The sequence below is a fragment of the Corapipo altera genome, unplaced genomic scaffold, assembly GCF_003945725.1.
Source record: "Corapipo altera isolate COAL_440 unplaced genomic scaffold, ASM394572v1 1, whole genome shotgun sequence".
Lineage (NCBI taxonomy): Eukaryota > Metazoa > Chordata > Aves > Passeriformes > Pipridae > Corapipo > Corapipo altera.
In genome coordinates, this window is record NW_020884873.1 from 37,592,464 (window position 1) to 37,618,397 (window position 25,934).

A 25,934-nucleotide genomic window follows, 5' to 3' on the forward strand; every position below is an offset into this window, starting at 1 on the left:
TGTTAGTGAAACATTTCAGAATATTAAAAATGAACAACAGTTGGCAACGAGCTTGGAAAAGGAATATTTCCATTCTGGGAAGAAGACTCTGCTTTAGTAGTTGTGCTTAGGAATGCAGTCTTAATTGTGCCCACTTACTCTTCCCTAACTCAGATCACATGGTCTCTGGATGTATGCCAGCCACTATCATTCATTCACTCTATTAGGACCAGACAAGAGCTAAACTGATGTTAAATCCTGAAATGCACAAACTGTGGGCACTGGGTCCTCACACCAACTTGTTTCACTCCACAAACCTACTCCTCCTCAGTTGCACTAGTCAGTAATGCAGAGACAAATGACTGAGTTAGGTACTGAGTCACCTTTAGGGTGTTCAGCTCCCAAGTCTCTACCTGTTTCAGAAGGAGCTTGGGGTAAGCCTAGCCACCGAACTTAGGCTTCTCAAACTTAACACTGGAAGTGGAGAGTAGAAATACTCCTCTCTTCTCCCATCTGTGCTTACAAACGAGACTCGCACACAACTGAGGAGTCCTTCCGCCTTTAGTTAATTTGATGAGTTGACCATGTTGAGTGGCTGCACTGAATCTTTCAACTTCTTATGAATTTATCATGTAAGTGGTCTCTCTGCTTGACCATTAATTTAAATATTCATGCAAAATCTAGGATTACTTGATGCTTTTCTCTCTTTCATTAAGGCTTATAATGACCCTAAAAGCATTAACTCAATATGAGGTCACAGAATTATTTTAGCTGTGAATCAGTTGCTTAATAACAGTTTCCTCAGTCATGTAATCCTGCCGGCAGTAAGGCTCAAATAATTCTTTCATTTTTCTGCCTACATATTAATGTATTTAACCACTACTCTGCACAAAAAGGAAAAATGAGTTAATAAGAGATTTTCAGTACTTGGGTTTACAGTGTCCAAAACATACAGAGAAGCATCTATCTCTGAAATTAAACAGCTATTTCTGTAACTACTTAAGAGATCAAGTGCTGTTTGAATGTCAAACATCAATATATCACCTCTTATACAGTACAAGCAGGATCTCACACTGTTTTACCATTAGTAATTAATGGCTTGTTTTTGACTATATCATACATCAATTAAACAAGTTTACAGGCTGCAGTAGGCAAAGGCTAATTGATTTATTTTTAGTCACAATTTTTAATGGATAAAAATTTAGTATGCTTATAAAGTGAAATTTCTTCTGATGAAATACTAAATGTTTCATAAACAAAATATTTGATTTTGACATTACTGTGATGCTGTGTGTCTTTTTTAGTGTCAGAAATATTTATGATTTAAACAGGGCAATGCATGGGTAAAATGTTTTAAAAAATTGCAAAACTAACAGAATGTGTTCCTGCCTCATAATAAACAACTGTTGAATGATGTTTATTAAAACTGGCTCTCAAGTGACAGTTAAGAAATGCATAGTTCTTTTATGCATGCTAAATTCAGCATTCTGAAAACCTAAAAGCCGATTGATCAAAAACAACGGAGATAAAAAAGTCACAAAGACAAAATACAGCAACACCAGGAAATGACAGGGAAATAATTCAGACTTAAAAATGACTTATTATTTAGCAACTTGTAACAACAATTTACAGAATTAAATTAGAGGCAAATCAGAGTCTTTCTGATGTTTTAGATATGCAATTTCTCTAGTGCATATAGTTTGATCATACAGCAGAGAAATTCACATTATGATGTCCCCTTCAAAAAAGCAAAACCCCCAGTTTCTCTCCATTTCTGATTCCAGGTTACAAATATTCATAGATAATGAATGAAGAAGAAAAAAAAGAATACAATAAAAATCAACAATTAATCTATTTTAATTAAAAACTTTAAACATTTCTTTAGTATTTGGACAAGTTAAGACTGTCTATATGCAGTGTGTATCTATGTATGTTTCACATATACCCAGACCATATCTGCACCGAATTGCAAAAATACTGGATTTAATGGGCTTTGTGTCCTTTACTGCAATCACTTCATTGGCTCTTTGATGTTGCATGCATTTGCAGTGATGATGGAAAGAGTTGCTTCAACTATGTATTTTCACCTCTGTTTCTAAAAGGTGAAGGGCAAAACTTTTAATCAAGGACCAGTTTATCTTTAATTAAGAAAAACATAATTAGGCATTATCACCTAATTGCTATTACTGATGGAGAAACTCATATTTTCACAAGTAGTGACCCATGCTGTATTATGTCTCTGCTGTTTACTGCATAATAAATCTGTATTTGTGTTTGGCAGCTAGCCAGCAAAATTAAAAGGTAATCAATGTGTTTCTCTGCAGTCTGGTCATCAAAGCCTCTGGCTTCAAAGATGAGTAAATAACAAAGTCAAGTTGTGATGTCCTAACAGAAAGCTTTCTTTGGGAATAACTATATTTATCTCCTCTGTCAAGACATCAAATGATACTTGAAACAATTGTATACAAAAAGCTTTGCAAAACAGATGAGAAGAACTGTGCTATACACCTGGTGTTGAGTTAAAAAACAGTTTAATGTCTCAAGGCACCACCACGGTAGAATTTTATACCTGCAAGTAATCATCTAGTACACTATTATACAGTTAAGGTAATGTATTAATAAATAGCTTGTGCAATTTTGGGAAGCAATCTATAAAGGAATGTTAGATATACAATAGGCACGTACTATAATACAAATAAAAAATAAAATTCCTAGAAAAAGCATGCTGAGCACCTCTTGGTATAGGTTGAGTTTCTTATTCTAAACACTATGTAAATCTTAACTTACAAAAGGTAAAACTGAAATCTTATAGTAACTGCTTATTTAAACTGATTTTCCTGGGTATTTGCTTCTATGTTACAGGATTACTTTTAGGGACAGAGGACTCTGGTACTGGCTGTAAGGGGCTATCTTGTTCATTCAGTTGTGCGTTCAGGTTTTCAGAAGTTAGGAGAGAAGAATTAAAAACTATTTCACTTAAGTCTGATTTTATGGATACCAGATGTGGTTCTTGAAAACTTAATGGTTCTTCTAACACCTGTGTATTTTCTCGTGTCATTCCCATATCTGACGGTGACTTTCGTTTCATTCTTGTGTATGATTTGTCTAAATTCTCCATGCCTTGGTCAGTTTTCTGAAAACGCCCAAAGAACCAGATGAAGAAACCAAACAAAGCAAAAGCCAGCAAACTTGGAATAAAAGCCAGGCATTTGACATCAAGGCTAGAGCCTGTAAATCTGCTATGCAAGAACATGTCCCCTTCAGCATAGGTCCGGTTCGTCAGTGGGTTAGTGTTATTGGATCTCCACTCCCAAGATAACTTAGTTCTATTAAGGTCTTTCAAGCTTTCTGAGTCCTTCACTGTGTAGATCTTCTGTCCAGGACCGATATATTGACCATACTCATGAGGTTTGTAAAATATTTGGTTTTTCCACATATTCAGATCCAAGATTAAAACAAGGAAGATAATTCCATAGTTAAACCATTTGCCTGTTGGGAAAAAGAAAGTTTTGTCATCAGATATATCCATTATAGAGACAGTACAAACACAGTCATATGTAAAATCTATCCAGATGAAAAAAACCTCCTTTTTTTATTAGTCTGTAAAGCAAAGCTGTAAATAAATTTCCACCACAATCAGATTTATGCTGAATATCCCTTAGTATTTCTCAATTAGGTCTGGACACATAATAAAATAATGTTAAAACATAACCGCAGCAGTATATCAATTCAATTAACATTACGGTTTGTAGGTGATCAGTTGATCAGACCACTAGGTGATGTGATAGATCAATAAACCTAAAATAGCAGGAATTCCAGGGCTTAAAAAATATTCATAGGGAAATTTTCCATGAAAAGGCCATATTTGATAGATCCCTTTATATTCTAGAAATGACTCAGGTTTTTGAGGTCGGTAATTATGCAAATTTTATATACTTACACTGTCTATATACTTATGTTGTTTGATAAACCAACCATGCTGTGCAGACATATTCAGGTGGGAGAATTCAGATAAACTGTGACTTATAGATATCACACCCTTGAGAAACAGCAAGGGCTGATCGTAGAATCCAGAGTCTAGTCAGCTTAGCTTTTCTTATAATCTGTGTGATGATAAACTCCTCCAAAGAGGGACTCATAGCCTAACATTAAGCTTCTGTAATACTGGAGGAGGAAACCTCTCTCCTTTTATTATTTAAAATTGCTCTTTTGTATGCTTCTTCCAGGCATCCAAAAGACATTAAAGGTAACTTCATGCAATTGCAAAGTTGGCCCTGCTTTGAGTATGGTTTCTGGAAGAGATGAACACAAGGTTTCCCTTCTAACCAACATTTTTCTGTGAATACACAAAACAAATTATACTATTCTCATAGTCAAAGCATGTCTAACATTCTAGCTGGACATATGTTAAGATCTTACCTGTGCAGTGACAACTGCCAACCACCCAAGAACCTGGGAAATCTACATGTCAGCATTACATGAAAAGACATTCACGGAGGAATGTTCCTGCTGTTGATGAATGATATTGGTCTATGCTGGAATCATATTTAAGTATGTTTCAAGTGAAAAAGCAAATGAATGTATCAGAGGACCTATTAAATTACTTAGGCTATTGACTTGCAAAGAATAAATGGATTGCAGGAAAGTCTGTTTCTTCCTGAAAGTCTGTGCGTTCAAACTGTATAACCAGAATTCTCCAGGAGCATAAGGAGAGCAACTTCTTTCAGCAATTATGTTTAACAGTTCTTTCAGTTTAGATTAAATAGACTGAAAATTAACAAGAAGGTTCATTCTCTTGTGTTACTGTCACTGTCCAGAAAACAAACTGCACTGAAAAGACCTTGCAGTCAATCCCACATTTTCTGAATAACTACTCTAGCGAAGTCAAGTTGGATGGGGTTTTGAGCAAATTGATCTAGTGGAAGCTATCCCTGCTCATGGCAGATGGGTTGGAAACAAATGATCTTTTAGGTTCCTTCCAACTGAAACCATACTATGAATTTCCCCAGGATTTTGTCAATTTTATCATTGATCTGTAACCATTTTAGAAGATTATCACCATATTTTATAATACCTAAGTTTCTTAAATCAACACCAAGACACTGCAAGTGACGCTAAATTATGAAATAAAATAATAAACAGAAAAATGTAACTTGAGATTTCCTGCAGATTTTTGCGCTGTATTTCACATGTTTCTCTCCATCAGAATAACTTTAGTTTCTCCATCATGTCTGTCTTTCAACAGAGAGACACAAGATACATCTTGCATAGATGGGCTGCTGGGACATGTATTCACTGATCAGTGTCTGGTGTCAAACAGAATATAATGGCTGACTTCTCCTTGCTTTTACCTCAGCTGGGCACTAAATTATATGATACTCCTTTACCTAACCAGCATTTCTTAGGACACAATGATAGTGTCACTACTTTTCAGATTCCCACTGTCTGAAAATGTTTTGAAAATGGTCATGGATTCAAAACATATTTGATGCTGAGTGGCTGATACAGAGAGTGAGAGCAATCCACACAGAGAACACAATCATATAATTCTGATTTCCTTAGGAAAAAAAGGCTAAACAGAAATTACAGTGAAAAAATATTAGAACCATTATTTTTTTATCTATTTCCAGTTTGCAAGAAAACATGATCTGCTGCATTCTAAACTTCCTTTCTCTGTTATTGTTGCTCACTTGGACACTCTTTGAAACAATAATTTGGAATGAAATACTACTCTATGTTTCAATCCAAAAGCAAACCCTTACTGCATTGTCCCAAAATTCATTCCTTAAGCTGTGCCCATTAAAAAAAACAAACATCCAATTCTTTTGTTATTGGCTTCATCAAAATATTATATGTGGCACTTTGTGTTTCTGCAGAGCCAAGACAGATGAATTTCCAGAGACATACGCTAGACATCAGGGATAACAGGAAGGGGAAAAACTCATGTAGGATCAGGATTGCTCTTTCCCTTCAGCTAGACATGACAAGAGTGAAGATTTTTAGGGAGAAAGATCAAAATATGAAGCATAATGAAATGGAGACACTGTTGAGATGGTGTTCATAAAGGCCAAAATACATTGTTATGGTTTTCTTGATTGTCTGTTTTCAGGTATGACTGACACAGGAAACCTAGACATTGCAATGCTGAGTTGTGACATAGATCCTCTTTAGGCATTAAGACACCCGGTGGATTTCACAGCAATTGCCTGAGTGAGCACATTGTCCTAAATGCAAACTGTGTAAAGCAAGCCACATAATGAGTAAGACCTGAAACAGCAGCCTGCTGCGGTGAAGAAGTTGACTAAGAAGACAGCAGAAAGCACTAAAAATACTGAATTGCCTGAGATCATTTCCAGGTGCTTGATCTCAGGTTTCATGTAGTCTCTACACTGTGGTTTCATAATTGTGAATCTCTTCTACAGTGGATCCATTTAAATAATACTCCATCCCTTTCACATTAAAAATTTAAGTGCTCACCTGATTGAAAAGAGATATGCTATTCCTGTTTCATAAAAAGCAGGAACTTGAAACTCCCTCACTCAGCTCCTAGTCAGAGTTAGGGAGCCAGATGCACAGCCCTAAACTCTGCTGCTGGGATTGTTGGGTCAGTGTGGACTATACAAACAGTTTAGATCCATCACCCCATTTAAGGAAGATGAACTGCAAGCTGTATGTCTAAGCGGCAGCTAGTTACCTGAGAACAGCTGCTGTTCTATAGTGGATTTTCTCAAAACTCCTTAAATTTCTCACTTCTAGATAATTTTTCCATCCTTTGCATTACTGTCATGCTTGATGAGCTCTATGACCTTTCCTTTTCTTTTGAATAATGTTGTCACCAGAACCAAAGGCTGCGTATGAGTAACACTCTCACTATCACCATATATGAAAGCAATAACATCTCTCTGCTCCTACTCAGTAATCCATGCAGCCAAGGACTGAATTAATCCCCTCAAACACAAAATGACTGTGTTAGTGCTGTCTTGGTTACTTACAGAAAATGTTTTCCTCTTTTCTACAATACAGTGTCCTCTGGCATCTATCCCTCTTTAAGACATGTACTTTACTACTGTACTAGCAGGCATGGTAGCCAAGTAAATCCAGTCAACCAAGTAATCCTTCTAAATCAGTGAGGTATTAAAGTAGACTGAAATAAGAGGTCTGATAGTCTCCATTCACAAACTTCTACCTGATGAAAATTCCCATGACAAGTAATTTTTGAGACGTAAAATATTGACCAACCTTTATACACATCAATAATCTATGTATATGAAATTATTGTCTATTACAACTTAATTTTAGCATAACGTTTTTTATCGTAAACTTTAAGTCATACATCAATCTTATATAGGAAATAAGCTAATAATTTTGGTAAGCTAGAAGCCAATCATGACCTTTTACCTTGCACATAAACAAGCTCAAGTTTGTAGTTTTGCAAAGAGTCAGAATAAATACATGATGAAGCTACAGATATTAATTTTATTTTAAAAGATTTGAAGTTTCATTCAAAGGAATCATTCAGATTAAAAGTGGCAAGGGAAAATGCAGCCCCACACTATGAAGGCATTTAACTTGTCTCTTTACCAGTTTCTGTAGGATCGTTATCACTATTGCTTTAAAATTGGCTCTACTCCTGTGAAATCTGTGTGGCCAAGAATACTGGCATATATGTGGCCCCAATCAGCTGTTCTTCGGTGGAAGGTGGATTTTTCACACACAAAATTTGAAATAGAAGGATGTAGTAAGAGGAGCTCTCAAGATTGGAAGACTAGTCAGAAAACTGAAAAGAATATAATATCCAGTCTTCAGTGAAGTTACCAATGAGGAAAATCATGTGGGAAAATATGTTGTGTCATTCAGCCATGCACTACCTAAAAAACAGACCTAGTTAATAACCAGCTTTCACATTCTTACATGCTACACATCATTTGGAGAGACAGAAATCTGGTTTGGTGTATTTGGAAATGTGGTGAATACTGAAATTTGGTGAAATAAAGATCCCCCAAAAGAAAAATTGGAAGTATGTAGTTAGCCAAGAGTGTGGGTGTCCTTGTCAGGCTGTGATGCAAAATGCGAAATGTTTTTATAGGCATTATAGCCTAACAACCAGCATTTGGGGATGAAAATTTATTCCTGGTTTTCTGAGGAAGCACGTATTCTCCTGGCTAGGACATTCACCAGAAGGGAACCTTGACCCTAGAACAACCTCCACTTATGGCAGTGTGGACATACGTCATCTGAATGAGATTTTTGGACAATCCCACATGCAGCATTTGGAATATATCCCAATATTCCAGACTAGCTGCTGATTCTAGAGCAGTTTCAATTTTTTGTGTCCACTCTGGAACAGACTGTTCATTTCCTGAAAAAAAAAGGATCTCCTATAGAAACCAGTCCTCAGCATTCTTCCTGAGGTCAAGAAGGAATGCAAAAATTCCACTTAATAAGGCTAGATGCAAGCAGCCTCATCCTGTGCAACCATAGCCAGAGGCTACTGTAGGAAATGTTGACTTTAGACTCTTATCTCAATTGTAATTTGGTGTCTAAAACCACTCAGATACCTCTGTAAAACATTTGAAATATTCTTCATATCTTCTGTCACATTAGTGTTGTTAACTAGACACATGCACACAGACAGACCACTCACAGCTGATTTAAGATGAAAATTCTCTGAGGTTTTTTTCATATTTGTGTGCACAGACAGCTTGTTTTTACCTCTAACCTTTCTATTTTTGCCCACAGGCTCCGTCAGGCTACTCCATGTGGGCAATGTTTGGGCTGAGTCTAGACACACTGTTAGTTTAACTCCACAAGCCTGCCATGCTAGGCACTCACCAGTTATGAAGGTTATGATTTCTCCTTTGGGTAGAAAGCCAATTGGGCTAGATTAGCACTCAGAAAAAAGTTATAAACAGTCAGAAAAATCTCCCATCTTTTCTGACACCCAAACCTTAACATTTCCTATTTGAAAGTTACCCACGCACTTGAGATCAGATGCTCTTGGATTTCCAGTGCTGCTATTAAAGGGTATAAGCCAGGGCCCACAGTGCCTTTTAACCATGAAGCAGCAAAATTTACTTTTAAGTTTTACAAATTTCCCTGGGTATTATAGAAACTAGGATAGATTATGTATTTTCATAAACATCAGCCTAAAAAGGAAAACACATACTTTGCAATGAACCATCTGTCAAGGGAAATCCAGATGAGCTAGGCAGATGCAGGAATTAAAGTTATTTTTGATGTTCTTGAAAAAAAGCAGCTATCAAAACAGGATGAAAATATTTAATACTCAGTAGATGCTTGCTGGGAGTTCCTAGATGCAAAGAAATGTGAGTAAAATGAGATACTCAGTTACCAGTAAAAATAAGATAAGCTTTTCATAGTAAATTTAAAATTACAGTGAGGCATATCAGCTACAGGCTAGAGATGTTAATTCAATATTAATGCCAACTTAAAACATTCAGAAATCACATCAGACCTAAGAAAGCATGTTATTAGTTTGAAGTAGCAAGATGGGTTAAAATAATAATATTTGCACTGTTGTATTTATCTGCCTTTTTAGACATTGAATTGTGCAGAAACAACCTTTAATTTTTTTGCTCTGTTATCATGATCTTTATTTTCTGACAGCTGAAATTCCCATGAAGTCACTGAATTCAAGAGATAAGACTTTAAGACAAAATAGAAAAAAGGGAAAAAAAGAAAAAGAAAAAGAAAAGCAACTGCCTTTCGACTTGTGATAAAATCAGGAGAGTTGGCAACACAGTTCATGTAACTGTGAAATCCTTCTTCTGTACAGAACTTGCACAAAGCCATTAAGCACAAACCAACAGAAAGGTGGCTTGAAGTCCTTCACTCCTCTGAATGTCCCTTTCCTTGGAACTGCTTTTTTGTGGGACCCTTGCTTATTAGAACAACCAGTTTTGAACAGGGGTGCTCTTATTATAACAATCAACAGTGACTAAAACAGACTGTAAAAGAACTAAAGAAGAGTAAAATTTACCAGGAAAAAGATGGGAAATGTTATTTCAGATGATAAATTTATACTTTATTTCTCCTTGCTATCTGGGAGAAAATGGCTTCCAGTTTCTAAAAATCAGAGCATAGGTCATAGATTTACAGCCTGGCTTTATCTATATAGCTTGTACTAAAAGAAACATCATTCAGGTCTTAGTCTTCCTTTCCTGATTGTTACTTAAAAGAAGTCTTGTGGTTAAATTCTGGATCCCGTGTATTAAACAGTGCTTAAATAGAGGGGGCTTCCTGCTGTTATCACTGTCCTACCAGCATGTCATCTGCTGCTGTTGAATTCATGTGCATCACTCTCTACTCTCATTTTAGACTGGATTATATTCATCTTTTTATATATGTATTGAAACAGTTATTTCTTTTATTAGCTGCTTGATTTGAGTAGAATATTACAAGTATCTGCACATCCACACAGTAACTAGAGCTTGAAAATGATCCAAGATGATGCCCTAACCTAAGACAAGAACTGATGGCAAGAACAGATGGTTCAAGTAAAACTTACCCAAAGGGAGGTTCTTGTGCCATGTGTTACGGCTGCTTATTAGATCTCCTAAAGGGTGGTGTGGCACTGAGATAAAACAGGCACTCAGTAGACAGGTTACGTGATGTGCAGTCAAATGGATTGATTTGTCTAGTGAATCTAATAAATGGATCTTGTTAATGCTGAGCAGGGAAAAATTTTCCTCAGCCTTCCATTCATTATCTCATCCTGATTAAAAGAATGCCTTCTTGCCAGAAAATCAGAAAGGACTCCAGTTCAGAAGACTCTACAATGCAAAAATATTGGTTTCTCTCGGTTGGCCTGCTTTCAAACAGCAGCACTGCTAGCAGTTGCATTTCTGATCCCCAATTTATGTTCTTTGCTGTTTTTTATTCTTTGCTCTTCCCTGATTATCATCAATGTCTCTGTCTCTTCTACAACGCAAAACTGTTCTTTGTTCTTCAATCCCTTTTCTACCACCCATTAATTATATCCTGAGTTTCTGTATCTGATGGCACCACCCAACCTACCATGGGTAGTCATTGTTCCTGCTCCTCTGTGCATCCATTCCATTACTTCTCCTTATACAATGGAAGAACTGTAGGACATTTGTGAACCTTGTGGGAGCCCCTCCAAATTCATGCTCTAGTCTTGAGAAAAAGGAAAAAAATCTTTTTTGTTTTCCCTGAATATCATACCTATAATTTACATAATATATTTGATGCTTAAACTCTTTTTTCCCCCTCTCCTTTTCCTTTTTACGCGCTTGGGAGAGAAAAATGTGTCTCTCATATACACATTCCATCTCCTCTCACCCTATACCTTCTAGTCACTGATCAGATCATTTACTTCATCCTATTCCATAAACCACTAGCGGCTCAAACAGTGTCGCTTAGACACATCCCAGCTGCTCTCTCTCAGCATTCCAGCAGGGCACCCACATTGAATTTTGAAAAATCTTGCATCCCTCCATGTTTCCTACTGGCTCATTTGCCTCCCCTCATTCAATACCCAACAGGTACCTTCTGCACTAATTCTGTCTCCTTTTCTGTTTTTTAATCTCATTTCTGCCTTCTCTGCTGAAAATACCTCTTCTGAAACCTCATTCAGTCTATCTTGACTCACTGCTGGGTTCATCATTCTTTCCTTCTCATTCTTTTTCCCTTGGCTTTTGCTGTCTGGTGAGCTTGTGACTCAGCTGCTAGCTCTTGGCCTTATCTTTCTGCCATCTCTGAATGCTCCTCTTGTCCCCGATCCACAGGAGTTTCATATGGTTCTGTCCTTGGATGCCCTCATCTATTTTATTTCTGTGTGGTGTCATGGGCTGTGACTGTTTATATTAGCAGTTAAAGACCCCTGCCAATTCACACGTGCATTCTTCTGCTATCCATTATTATCCATCTCTTCTTAATGTAGAGAGAAGTTATACTTCTTCTATATAGCTTGAGGGTAAACCAAAATATTTATCCCTATTTAACCTTCTTCTCTTTTTCATGCACTATTTTTATTAAAATACTGGCTCACAGTATGCAAGGATCAGGTACTTTTTATCTATACATATCATCCATCTGAATAACTGCAATTCTATTTTATTTGAGGTTATTGAACTGTTTGCTTCTGGTTAGATGACTGATGGAAGTATGGTTATGAGTGGCCTTTGCCAGATGAGAATATCCAAAGAAAAGATATTAGCATAAATCACAGCAAAGGCATCTGAAAGCATAAGAGATTTGAAGATGAAATAAGCAGCTAATTCCCCTGGAGAGCAATTTTAGATAAAAAAGATCTCTGAAGCTACATTAGGTATTACTTAGTGTCACAAGAAGTTGCTGAAATCCATTGTCTTGGTTTGAGCTGCCCCTCCAGGAGCCAGGCTACCTAGAGGTGATTGGTCCCAGGAGAGTTCCCCCTGAGGGACCAACTGGAGCTGTTCTTTTTTGCTCCTGTGAAAATCAGATATCAACAACAGCCGGAAGTTGTTGGCAGAGTGTCGGAGTGTGTGTCGCAGTGTGTGTCTGAGAGTGTGTGAGAGAGACGAGAGGTGGCAGGGCCCCCCTCCCCACGAACTCGGGGGGCCCTGAGCCCCACAGCCCTGGCTAAGCCACAGCTGAAGGCAGTGTGGAGTGTTGTGAGGGAGAGAGATAGACTCACAACCAGGAGGTAAGAGGGAGAGAGGCAGGCCCCTCGCGAGGAGGCCAAGCCCTCTTTCTCCCCCCCCCCCCCCCAGCTAGACTGTAGGGCTTGGGACAGTTATAACTGGACAGAGTACCCCGTAGCCAAGGCGAGGGGGCTTTCTTTTTCTTCCCCTACTGCTTGGGAAGGCGGTAGTGTGGATTTAAGGCAGGCGAGGCTCTGGAGCCGAGCCAAGAGAGGGGCCAGAGAGGCTTGGTTGCCGGGAGAAACAGTTGCGATTCGTTGCAACAGTTGGAAGAACTCCAGGCAGAAATCGAAGACGGGTCAGAGAGGGCTCAGAGGTGCTCTACGTCGGGTTTGGAAACTGGAAGCTGCAGCAGCTAAAGAAGAGTGAGAGAGCCAAACAAGCAGGTTTTTTCTGGGTAAGGACTTTAAAACTATTTGGGGTAAAAAGAACTGAGTAGAGACTCAGAGCCTGCAACCTGGAGGGTGAGAACAGAACATCTTACCCCTGGGAGGAAACCTTCACGAAACCAGGGAGGAAGGACTCAGAGCTGACTCCTTGGACCTTTCGTGATGAAGATCCTGATGGCACAAGCTGTTTCCCTTGCAGCTCAGGATAGGACCTCAGCATGAAGCTAAGGGCTGGTGGAGCTTTCAACCCTTTCCCTGATACTCCAATGAGAGAGAGACTTTTCACTATCGCTCTGAAGACTTCTCCTGAACTGATGTGGGAGAGTCCAAGGGGTGGTAGAAGCTGTGTTAACATTGTGTATATAACTGGATTTAAGTTTGTATAGTATTTATTCTGTACAGTAATACATTGTATATAATTCCCTTCACCCATACTGAGGTGTGCCTGCCTGAAAACTTCTCTTCAGTGTTCAGGTAAACTGGGGGGAGGCTTGGAAACTGGAAATTGGATTTTTGGGGCTCTCAAATCGTGACATCCATGAAAACATCAGGTGTCGCTGATTCATAAGATACAGGTTCCTCATTTCCTTAAGATGTTTATATATGGATGATATGGATATGGACAGATAAAGAGATAGAAAAAAAAAATCTGGGACACACACAAAAGTATGTGGTTAAGCACATGGTAGCACACAGAAGCAGTTTACTGTGTGACTGTGTAACAGTCTCTAAGATTACATACCTGTTATATGTATGTGATATTCCTCTTTCAATATCTTTTGGAAATATGGTACTTTGAACTGCATGTGTGCAGAAGGCAAGCCTGGAAGATTCACTTCAACATCACCCATAAAATGTGGAAACTCCCAGTCCTGTTAAAAAAGAAAAATAAGAGACTAAATACAAGCTTTCACAGTATACTTTTGCCCTTTAAAATGTCTTAAATTAATAAAAGGAAAAGGTTCTATTTTTAACCCTCCTATTACTGGATTTTCTTACTTTAAGTTTGACTGACTCACTTGAAATAGAATACCTTATTTATATTAGATAGTCCACTATCATTTTTACCTCAGGTCCATGCAATTATGTGTTAAAAGTTCACTTCGGAATGACAATATTGAACCCACTGTATCAGCTGACAGTACAAAATAGTCTAAGGAAAATATTTAACCTATTTCATAGGTTACTAAATAGATGATATTAAACATAAATATTTAAAAGATATAAGATATTTAAAACCTTGCAAAACTAAGAATACCTATACAAAAACCTTGCTTTACTAGTTACAACTTCCATAATTTGTAATTTGATGAACAGTTTACAGGTAAGAAATTGACAAAAAAGGCCTGAACCTTTCAAACATTGCATATATCTGTATTCTACTTGTTCAACTTATAGGGTGTTTCCTGTATTTGGCCTTAATACATTTAAATAAACACTCTCTGTAAGTGTAGGCCCTTCAGCATGAATCAATCCAAGCACAGTTTTCCCCACTACTGTGCTTCAGCTGACAAGGTAATGTTGAAAATGTGGAAGCTCTTACGTATCATTATGCATATTTTGGTAGCATGCGGTAACCCCGCTGAGGAAGAGCTGCATGTAAAGCAATTTTTCACTTGGTTATCTGCACCCACCATCAGTCACTTGAAAATGGGTATGACAGCATGGCTCATTAGAGTCCAAACTGAAAGTCTAGCAGTAGTGCTAGAATCAGTACAATTACTGCCAGTGTCATTACTCTGCACTGCAGACTGTTGGTGATCTGCTGTTAAAAACACACTGCCCCTGTTCCCATGCATATCCCTGGATTTGTATCCAACAAGCTAGTGAAACAAGCACCTGATTTACTAAAAAAAAAAAATAAAGGAATATGGAATGTGAAGAGGTCAAAAAACCATCCCAACACAACCATCTCCCCACAAGAATGAGTTCCATCTTTTTACTTTTCAGTTTTGTAGAATGGAAAGTTTCCTTCCAGAGTAATGGGAAAAAAAATAGTCAAAACTAAGAATCATCTACTAAAGTGGGAGGAGCTGTTGATTCCCTCAAAGGGAGAGAAGCCCAGCGGAGAGACCTCGATAAATTAGAGGGCTGGGCAATGACCACAAAATTCGACAAAGACAAGTGCTGGATTCTGCACCTGAGATGGGGCAACCCTGGATGTTCATACAGACTGAAACACTGGAGACCAGCACTGCAGAAAGAAACCTGGGAGTCCTGTTTAATGGCAAGTTGAATATGAGTCAGCAGTGCCCTGGCAGCCAGGAGAGCCAAGTGTGTCCTGGGGGTCATCAGCCGAATGATCACCAGCCAGTCAAGGGAGGTGATTGTCCCACTCTGCTCTGCACTGAGGCAGTCTCACCTTGAATATGTGTGCAGTTTTGGGCACCACAATATAAGAAAAATATAAATCTATTAGAGAATGTCCAAAGGAGGGCTACAAAGATGGTGAAGGGCCTTGAGAGGAAGTGTATGAAGAACAGCTGAAGTCATTTCGCTTGTTCAGCCTGGAGAATAGGAGACTGAGGGGAGACCTCATCACAGACTATACAACTTCCTCGTGAGGAGAAGAGGAGGGGCAGGCACTGATCTCTCCTCTGTGTGGACCAGTGGCAGGACTTGAGGGAATGGCCTGAAGTTGTGCCAGGGGAGGTTTAGGTTAGACATTAGAAAAAGGTTTTTCACCCAGAGGCTGGAACAGGGTCTGCAGGGAAGTGGTCATAACACCAAGCCTGACAGAGTTTAGGAAGTGTTTGGGTGATCCTCTCAGGTACGTGGTATGATTCTTGGGGCTTTACTGTGCAGGAGCAGGAGTTGGACTTTGATGATTCTTGTGGATCCCTTCCAACTCACAATAGTCTATAATTATATGATCTCTGAAAGTTAAATCACTATATATAACTTCCAAGAATTGCTAAACTCTCCAACATTTTCTACAATGGAAAGGAAATGGAAGAGTTTTATCACAGGGAATAGCATGGCCCAAACAGTAATAGCAGCTGACTTGTGCTAACTCTTTGTGATACTGAGTAAAAGGGATTAACAGGAGTGCAAGCAAGGAAAAAATCTGATACTCTTTACCTGGTTCTTAATGTTCACAGCAATGCAGAAAGTGCCAGTTTACAGATGCAGAAAATAAGAGAAATAAGGATGCTCTCCTTTTGCTTTATCACTAATGCAACACACGCAGTCCTGGTCACGACATATGGTAATATCTGCCCAGCTGTACAGTCCCTTACCCTGTATCTGCAAACATACGCTTGCAGGTGGCAGGCATTCAAAAAATGCCCAAAGATAAAAATTTTATGTATGTACTTTTTCAATTCACAGTATCTAATATAACTCTCTGGACCGGTGTTTCATGTTAAGTCATACGTAATCTCACCCAGAAATAAACAAAGAAATGCATTATATATTCCTGAAGGTAAATTAATGGAGAGCTGTGGACTCTGCATTAGAAATAAGCAAACATGGGACTATAAATCTGGCCTCCTGTTCCTGCCTTGCCCCAAGGCTCCTACTGTGCCCTTTTGCTGATTTACATTGCTGATAAAATTCCACCATGCAGAATTTTGTATTGAACTGTGTCTTTACATTTCATTTTTTTATAAACAAGCTTTTTCTGATCTGGATGAATTTTACCTGATAATAACATTTTCTACATATAAGCCCCATACTATATGAAGCACACCTGAATTGTATCATGACTCCTATTACCCTGCAGCGCTGTAATATGGTGTTACCATAGCTAGAGAGATAGGCACAGGCTGGTGCTGGAGACTTCACAGCTAAAAATAGCTCACTGGTGTTTCTTGGCTAGAGAAATGCAGATCTGGGCTGAGCAAAACTGCTTTTCAGGGTAACAAAAGAACAAAGAAATATCTAACATATATGAAAGGCACTCTGTACAGTAAACCTCTCTGTAATATGGAGCTTCAGATTAAGGAAGAAACACCAAGGTCTTTTCAGGCTAATGCCAATATCAGGTTGTCAAATCCAAACATAACAAAGTGGCCATTTTGCTATCTAGATTGTAAGAAAGTGTTAAAATCTTCAGACTCTGTTATCATTGGTTTTGTTCCTTACTGACAAGGAAAAGATACATAACTAAATTTCAGCAATATCCAGAAAACCATTTTTCTAAGAAATTCAAGGTGCCTAGTAGGTATGATCCACCTCACTTGTTAAAAGGTACACTAATGATGCAAATGTACAAGCCCATAAATCCAAACGTTTCCCACTCTGGAACATAACTGAGGCTTGCAATCATGCTTCCCTACATGGTATTTTCTCTCTGTGGTCTCTAATATCAGTCTCATCTCTGGAACATGAGTGCCATTTTCTATGTTCTTTAGGTTCTCAGCTCATAATTTATGCAAAATTCACTTGATCAGCTTTAGTCCTTATTGCTGAGGTGCCTGTACTCTGCCATTTTTGGATCTCATTAGAAACTGGGCCAAAATACCATATTCAGAATTTATTTCTACTTGCAGAATTTTAAAAGCTGTACAACCATACTTTAGCTCATATATATATATATATATATATATATACATATATATACATGATTGTTTCTCCTTTAAATCCATCAGTATCAGATTTCTAATATTCATCTACTTCAGTGGTTACCAACCTTGGGTGGGTGATGGGACTGCAGCATACATCTATGCAGCGTATGAAGAAGAAGCTAACCCAGAACCAGAAGGCTTAAATCAGCTGCAGTGAGGTCTCTAACCTCACCAGTAAGCTTGGTGGCATGTGCAGATCAAACGAGGTTATTGCCTCATTTCACTCTAGTCATGAGGAAAGGGTAGCCAGGGAATGAACTGAAGGGCACTGAGGGGTTCATCCTAGTGTTGCAGTGGGCAAAGGGACCACCTCTGATTTCCATCAGCTACCTCATTAAATGCAGAAGCACAGAAAAACCCTGAGGACATCATAGTATTTGATTCTCTTCCCTTTGCTTCTAGGATAAGTCACCTGATTCATATTGACTCGGAAGATATTCCATACCATGTTACGTCAGCTCAGATATAAAGATGGGAGAAGGAAGTAGCTCGCTCTCTTCTGTGATAGACTATCTGGCAGGACGGCTGCTCCTTGAAGGAGAGAGAAAGAGCACTTCACTTATTGTGGGAAGTAGAATTTTACTGTTAGTTTCCTTTGCCTATGTGTTCATAGTGTTAGGGTTTTTTCCTTTTTTCTGTGTAAATATAAAACTGCCTTTCTTGGTAAATCCCAGGTTTTTACACTTTTTTCATCTCCCCTTTTCCCCCTGGGAGTGGGGTGGGGGGAAATCTGCGCAGCCTCGGTGGACACCTGGTGTTCAGTCAAAGTAAACCACCACAATACCCATGCCAAGCAAATGCACATACTCTCTGTTGCAATGCCAGGTGCTGGTTTAAGACCCTACAATGGAGGTGACAGCACCAATTTTGTATCTCTTCAAGTAAAGATATTTTTAGTAATGGTAACTGAGCATCAAAGCCAGACTTTCTGATGTGATCTGGCCCTTTCTGCCATCATCTGAGGAAAAGAGAAGGCATTTCCTGGGCAGCCCTGTCCTGACTCTAAGCCAGGACACACAGCTGCACAGGGGCATGTTGGCAATGTCCAGTGCCCTGGCTGGCTGCAGGATTGCTCTTTGGTGGTTTTTGTTGCAGGTTCTGGGCTGTGTCTCTGAAGCTCAGATGAGGACCAAAAGCCAGCAGGATTAAGTAAGGATCCTTAGCTGTCTGGGAGGGGGATGCTAGCCCTCAGCAAACCACATCCCATGCTTCATGCACACACAGCCCCACATTGCTCAGCCACCAGCCCCTTTCCATCCACGGAAAAGTGCCACAGAGAAGGTGGGACCATGACTAAAAAACACTAACTACTGATGGTGAACAAATATGCAACACTTTCATTTCTCCTCCTCTTTGAATGTAGCTCATAGGGTGTTTGGCACACAGTAAATATGAAATAACACTAAAAGTAATATAAACACTCTTTAGATATAATTAGGAAAGAGGACAAATGCACATTGAATATTTCTGCTTTAAGTAGTTATGATATGTGCTATATTTAATGCTAGGAATACATTTGTACTTAAATGTCTCAGAATAATAAACAAAAACAGAGGTTCAGAACTGAGAAAATGCACATATGAATGTGTATGTGTGTTTCAGAAACTGTCTATAGCGTTTTTTATTTACTTATTAAAAACTTTTTGAGGTGAAGACCGTTTTCAGATATCTTTGCATCTCAGAACACGGCAGACAAACAGACAGCTAGAGGAAGTTTAAGAAGAGGCAATGGTTTTATATTTTTGCAAGTGTTTGAAGTAAAAAATGAACAGCTGGAATTCAGAGACAAAGGCCAACTCCTCCGTGGTTATCTCTAACTTCATTGCAGTGCTGCAACTTGCAGTGGTCTCTACAGCTGAAATCTCTGCAGCTGGAAGCTGCTAAAGTGCAAACATAATTATAACGTTTCACTCAAACCTACATAAGATGGGAAGTCATCAGCCACAAGTAGAACTTTCATGCCTGTGAGATCAAACTTAACTGCTCGGCTTCTGGCCTTTTGTTCTTTGCCAATACCTTATTTAAAGATGAAGAAAATGTGACAGACATTGTTGGGTTTTGCCCTCATTAAATGAAAAATATACATTTACTCTTAATATTACCACCTGCAGACTTTATTGGCTTCAGTAGAGCTATACAGGTCCTACAGTGAAAGATGACACATTATTCTTCAAAAGACCTCCTTCTTCATGTTGGTAGTATCAGTGCTAATCTATTCATAGTTTTCAAGTCCAGAAAATTTTATTTGATCTGCTCATCTGTTTTTTCTTCACCTGTCTGGATTGTTACCAGCAATAATAATCGCAAAACTCCATCAGGAACTGTGGCACCAACTCTCTAACTGCAGACACTGCTTTACCTTTTATCGCTTAGTCTTGATTTAAAGAATTCAAATTATGGAAAAATCACTGTAATGGTGGAATAACTGTTTCAGTTGAACTCCAACCTGCTGACAGAAGACTGAAGACAGCTTGCAGGATCAGACATGGGTGTAGAAAGGCTATCCCTGCACTATATGGCAATGTAAGGCAGGAAATACAAGACTACTGTCGTTCTCCGACACCTCAGTGCTCTTCATTCCTCAGTCTTTGCTTAGGTTCTTTAGGCTCCTGGCTTTTCTCAAGAAAGACCACTGCAAGTCTTGTTCATTTCTCCCTTATTTGAAAAAATGATAATAAGACAGCAATAACTCTCTCCTAGAGAGTTAAAGCAGCAATGCATGCTTGGCTTTTAATTACCCTTTCCATTAAAAAATCATTACAGAATTCTTCAATCTATTACCCATTTCTGCTTATTTAAAGGCAACAATTCCCAGGCTACACAGGACCCAAGCAACCCTTTTGCACTCTGCACTCCCTGCAATTTGAATTTAGACATTTATGCATTTTGAGTGTAGACAAAGCTGTGTACGCACATATCCTCAAAACAGTGCCCCTTGTTACTGAACTGTCTGATTTGGTATTTAGCCTTTCTACAGGAAGCTCAAAGTAATCTCAAAATTTCAGTCCACCTAAAATAAGAACTGCTTGCATTACTCTGAAAGTCCTGTATCCATGCCACTTACTTGGCAGATGCCTGATTCATGACAGATGGCACTGCTCTCTCTTTCCCCTGTGACTATAGCTTGGGTATCATCTTTTATTCACTCCTCCAACCTCGTAGTGCCTTGATACTGCAGATTTGCTCTGCATAACATATCACAGATATGAAAATTCCTACCAAACCCCACAGCTAAAATGTTTATCAAGGCTCTCATCATCTTCTGTTCAGTTACAGCAGCCTCTTTCCCTCTGGCTTTCACAAGTGCAGTTGTTCTCCAACAATACAGAAATGCTGCTTCAAAGACCATTCTCCTAGTCTGTTTCTTTGACCACAACATTCTTCTCTTTTATCCAGTAAAATATAGGCCACTTCCTTTCATATTGAAATTCTTTCAGATCTTTCAATACCTTAGGTACAGATTGTCTATATGACAGCTGCTCCTTCAATCAGTCTATAAATTCAGCCTATGAATTTTTTCTCTATTTAAAGAATTTTTTCCCTGAGCAGTTCCCTATCAGCTGCAGAACTCTATGATTTCTTTCTTCTTTATAATTCTCTTTTGCTATGAGAAAACATTAGGATGTCATGCATTAGGTACCCTGGATTACCTGTCATCCTGACTGATAAAGTCACTATTGTTTGCACCCACCCATCTAACCAGTCATAACTGTTAGATTTTCTTTTGCAATGAAATTCTCTAGGACTAGGGTTGTATTTTGTCTGTCTTTGAGCATCATCTAGCACAATACTGCTCCAGTCCTTAGTGACCATTGATAGCTCTTCGATAGGAGAAATATTGCAAGCAGTGTGAAGAATTAATGGCTATCCATTTCTCCTCTTTCATTAGGAACAAATGAAAACAAGCCAGTGCACAAGGAAGGATGGACACTAGAAGATCTGATATCTTGAGACCTGAGTGACCAGGAACAACAGTGATCACTATTTCCTGCTGAGGGCATGGACTGTTCTGTTTTACAGCTACCCTTTAACTACTTATAAGTAACTTATCTGGATGAGAAGCACCAGTGAGAACTTTTTCAGTTAATTCTTGAGTCTGTTATGCTGCTAAGTAAAGTGGTAATATTATAATATTTTGTATCTGTAAAAGATAAGCAAAGCAACTTGTTCCTCACTTGAAATTTCCCTAAACCACCAGCAAATCAGTTGCAATGGTTTTTCTGACCACCTCAGTGACAGGTTTTATGGAAGCCATTTCTGTGGTGAATAGGAGAAATGAACATTCACTAATAATACACAATACTTATATTTACACATTTACTGTGACTACAGTCAAGGGAAATCACAACAGAAGAGCCAGTCTTTCTGATACCTTATAAACCCAAATATATGACTATGATGTGGAGAATAAAAGTAAATTTAAAATACATTGCTATATAATCATCTTCAACAATATGAGTACATTTAATGAGTACATGCAATAATATACATACCACTGCATTGTGAGAAATACACCCACATTGGATTTGAACAGTAATATGATACCTGGAGCATTTCCGGATTTGTAAATACTGCTAATGCCATTTGTACCTATTTGAGAACAGTAAGCTCTGCTTAGAGTTCTGAAGTAATTTTGCATTAAGACAACTGTCTCCAGCTAATTTAAACTGAATTAAAATGTATATTGTTCCTTCTCTTTCCAAATAGCCATACACATGAATTTCCTTGCTGCCTGATATTCAAATCCTAACAGTGTTTTTTAGTGTTGCCTAAACCTAAGAAGAGAGATTTGTGGTAAAATACCTGAGCAGACGTTTCCTTGCTATAAGCTTTGCAACATAATAAAAATGGTGTTATAGAAATAAAGGCTATCTGGAGCAAGGGGATTACTGTATGTTGCTCACTGTAGATGGAAAGTAAATTGGCTGCCTCAGTGTTGGAATTGGCTGACTGAGGAGCCACTCTGTTCTGGACAAAATTCCTTCAGATCATAAGTGCTCTGAAGAGTTATACCATCGCCTGTTTTGAATTCCCAAAATTTGGGTCTGGTGACAAACAAAACTGTAAACTTGACCTTTGGTATTAAGCGCAATCTGAAGTGGTAGATTTAGACCAAAAGTCTCAGTTTGACACTTTCATCCATTTGTTTTGGTTCAGCTGCAACTGTAAATTACAAATATGCTTGGGCACTGTTCAACTTGCTGTGATTAAGGTAGTCAAACAGTAATATTAATTTTCTCTTGCAGAAAAAAACATGATTATATGCTGCATTTGACTGATACTGAGAAAATGAATAGAGCTTAAGAAGACTGCATAAAGTAAAAATACTGGATGCATATGGAACACAGGGAGAAATGTGTCTCATGAACTTAAATGTGGGGTTTGCAAACAAGTCAGTGGAAATTCTCTTTCCCCTAAAAAAATGTAATAATTATTTCCAAAATTATTTTCCTCTTCATATCTTGTGCTAATTAACATACCAGTTTTAAAATACAAGGAAAGATAAAGGAAATAGAAAATATTGAAAGAAGAAAGGCTGACTTTGCAAAACATGGCTATCTGCACTTGATTTTTTGTTTCAGGGACGAGAATAATGTGGAATATACTTGGTCTTCCCAGCTTCCTGTTTCAATTTTTTAGTTGAAGTTTAAATAATTTTCTGTGTCCTGAGTTTTAGTCTGCTAGCAGGATTAGCAGTGGCGGCATACTGTTTGCAAACAAAATTTTATTTCCTGAAGGCAACTTATCCCATTCCTGAATCCCATCTCCATGGTCACCCTCTACCTCCAGTTTTATCTCCAAAAGCTCTGGTGTTACCATTAGACACATCTGTTCTAGAAGCAGAGCAGCTTATTTGGTATAAGCTGGGCTGGCAGTAGGAAATGCATACATCATGTTCACATAAACACACCTGGGTAGCAATTGAGGAAATACATAAAGCTTAGGAGCACGCATGTAAAAATAAAATCATCTCTGTTGGTGTATCAGTATTCTGGAATCTGATCTGATCTGGAAACTCATCAACAATGTAGACTACATGAGGAAACAGATACAGGCTATATGGGCATTTATTTTGCTCACACTTATTTACACTATAAATGCCGCCAAATCAGTCTTTAACATTTATTGTGTGGATTAGGTTGCCATTCACCAGACTGGGAACAAGAATACAGCGAACTCCCTTGTAGTGACCTACATTTAGGGGTCCTGAGCTTCAAGCTGAATCACACTTTCTGTGATTCAGTTGAGTCCCACTCCACAAGCCTGATGAGCCACTCACACCTTGTCAGTATATGCTACAAAGCAGATGTCCTTTCTCACAGCAGAATTCTTCAAAAGCCCTAACTGGCAACAATGTCTGGTCTAATATCCTCTGAATATCCTTCAGTCATCATGATCTACCTGTTCTTTTTGCACGAATCATTATAATTTTAATAATTATATGAGACAGTTTCCCCTGACCCTTTCACCAGATCAAGAGGCTAAAAAGCAGAACACTCCCCAAGCTGCTCTGGTGAAGTGCATCCTCATCAAATCGGAGCATCTCTCTTTGTCCCCTGAAATTAAAATTTAGTACAAACCATTACCTACTTCAACAGAATTTGTATGGAATGGTCCACTCTTCTCACAGAAATGGACTGGAAACATTCTAGGAAAGTAGAAATCCATGAAAACAAAAGGAAGGAACCTTCTTAACTGTGCTGGTGTGAACTACAGACTCAGACTGGTGCATGAGATACAGATAAACAACAGATACTGTTGCCAAATTCAGGAACAATGGACACAGGAAACTATGTTTTACAACAGAACTAAAACTGCCAGTTCTACATCCTTAGCAGCTTGTGGTGCCCAAGGGGCTTTCTGCCTTAAAGAAGAGACCAAGATGCTGAACAGCAACTGGGTCTTCACCAACCATCTAGATATGGAAAAAGAGATATGAAACAAAGGTGCCACCCCCAGTTTAATACAAGAGACTGTGAAAGATAAAATGAGAGGTTCTCACACCAGTAGTGTGAGAATCATCTTACATGATTTCTGGTGACTACAGAACTCAGTACTGGATCAAGGCCTCAAAGTGATATGCAGTGTGTTTTTACAGATATATTAAATTCTAACTTTATTATTTACTATATTAAATAGTTTCCCAATTTCTAAAAGAAGATATTAATTACAAATCAGTTTACTAAATCAGACACCAAATACACTCATCTTTACCAACTCACAAGAATTATAGGAAAATCCATTTGCGATGAACTGCTATAAGATCTTTGTCATAAGACACCCTTATTTCATTGTATTGTACATTGTTCGACTAAAGGTACATTGAGAAAAAGAAGAAAACAATAGTCTCCCTATGTAAGTACAGGTCTGCTAGTTTCCTTATTTTCAGTAACAATAAAAGGCTACATAAAACTACTGTGCTGCTGGCATTATTATACTGTATCTTCCATACAGTACACAGCATTACATCAGTCATTCACTGTAGTTCAGTGACATGAAATATCCTCTTATTAGAGAGAGTGTATATTACTTAACAGTTGCAGAAATTATTTGCTTAAGTTGTTCCCTTCCAACCTGCCCTTCCCTATCCAAAAATCCATTCATTTTCTTATCCCTTGAGGAAATTATGCTAGTACTCTCTGTATGTTATACATACGTAAATTACATCCCTTACAGAATGAATAAAATCATAACCCAAAAATATAGCCTTCAATGTGGATAAAAATTAGGGAAGATAACTCTTCTCTACAGCCTGCTTTCTGACCCCAATGCAAGAGCTCACTTCCTGAGCATGAGAGAGGGAAAAATGCAATTTCAGCTTTTTACATTAGAGCAATATATCTGCTTCTGCCAAGCACATGCAGAAAACATGAACTTCATCCTGAAAGGTTTTCAATGTTTAGAAACCTCCTGGGAGAACTTGTCAAAAACACAGCAAACGAAGTTCTAATCGCACAAACTCACCCTGGTCTTGACAAACACAACAGTTTGGTCTGAATTTCAAAACTCTTCCCCTTAAAATCCTTACAAGAAAAGAGAATGTTATTAAGGTGTCTTTTTGAATCTCAAAGACAAAATCAGAGGCTGGTGGTATGCAATGAATTAAAGTGTTCTCCTAGTGAGATTTGAATCTAAATATAGCAACTACGCTGATCACATGGAAAGGTTGAATTACAATTAAAAAAAAAAAAAGACCAATGAGACAGGGTGGACAACCTCAAAAATTTGGAAATTCAGAGTAGATGAGAAACTATATGTACAGCACTTGGCAGAAGCTTATGCAATATAACAGATGCTTCTGAAGGATGCCCTCCTGCAATTATTGTATTCAG

At 38.3% G+C, this 25,934-nt stretch overlaps 1 protein-coding gene across 2 annotated transcripts in view; it reads right to left on the reverse strand.

Annotated features, from left to right (window-relative positions):
• Positions 1-1,379: 1,379 nt before the first annotated feature.
• TMEM117 (transmembrane protein 117) overlaps positions 1,380-25,934 on the reverse strand; it is a 193,006-nt gene continuing 168,451 nt past the window's right edge. For both annotated transcript variants that reach the window (XM_027657618.1, XM_027657628.1), the window contains 2 exons: positions 13,776-13,905; positions 1,380-3,468 (listed from right to left, as the gene is read on the reverse strand). In XM_027657618.1, the coding sequence (XP_027513419.1) occupies positions 2,831-3,468; positions 13,776-13,905 (768 nt within the window). In that variant the 3' untranslated portion in view covers positions 1,380-2,830. The remainder of the gene's footprint in view (positions 3,469-13,775; positions 13,906-25,934) is intronic.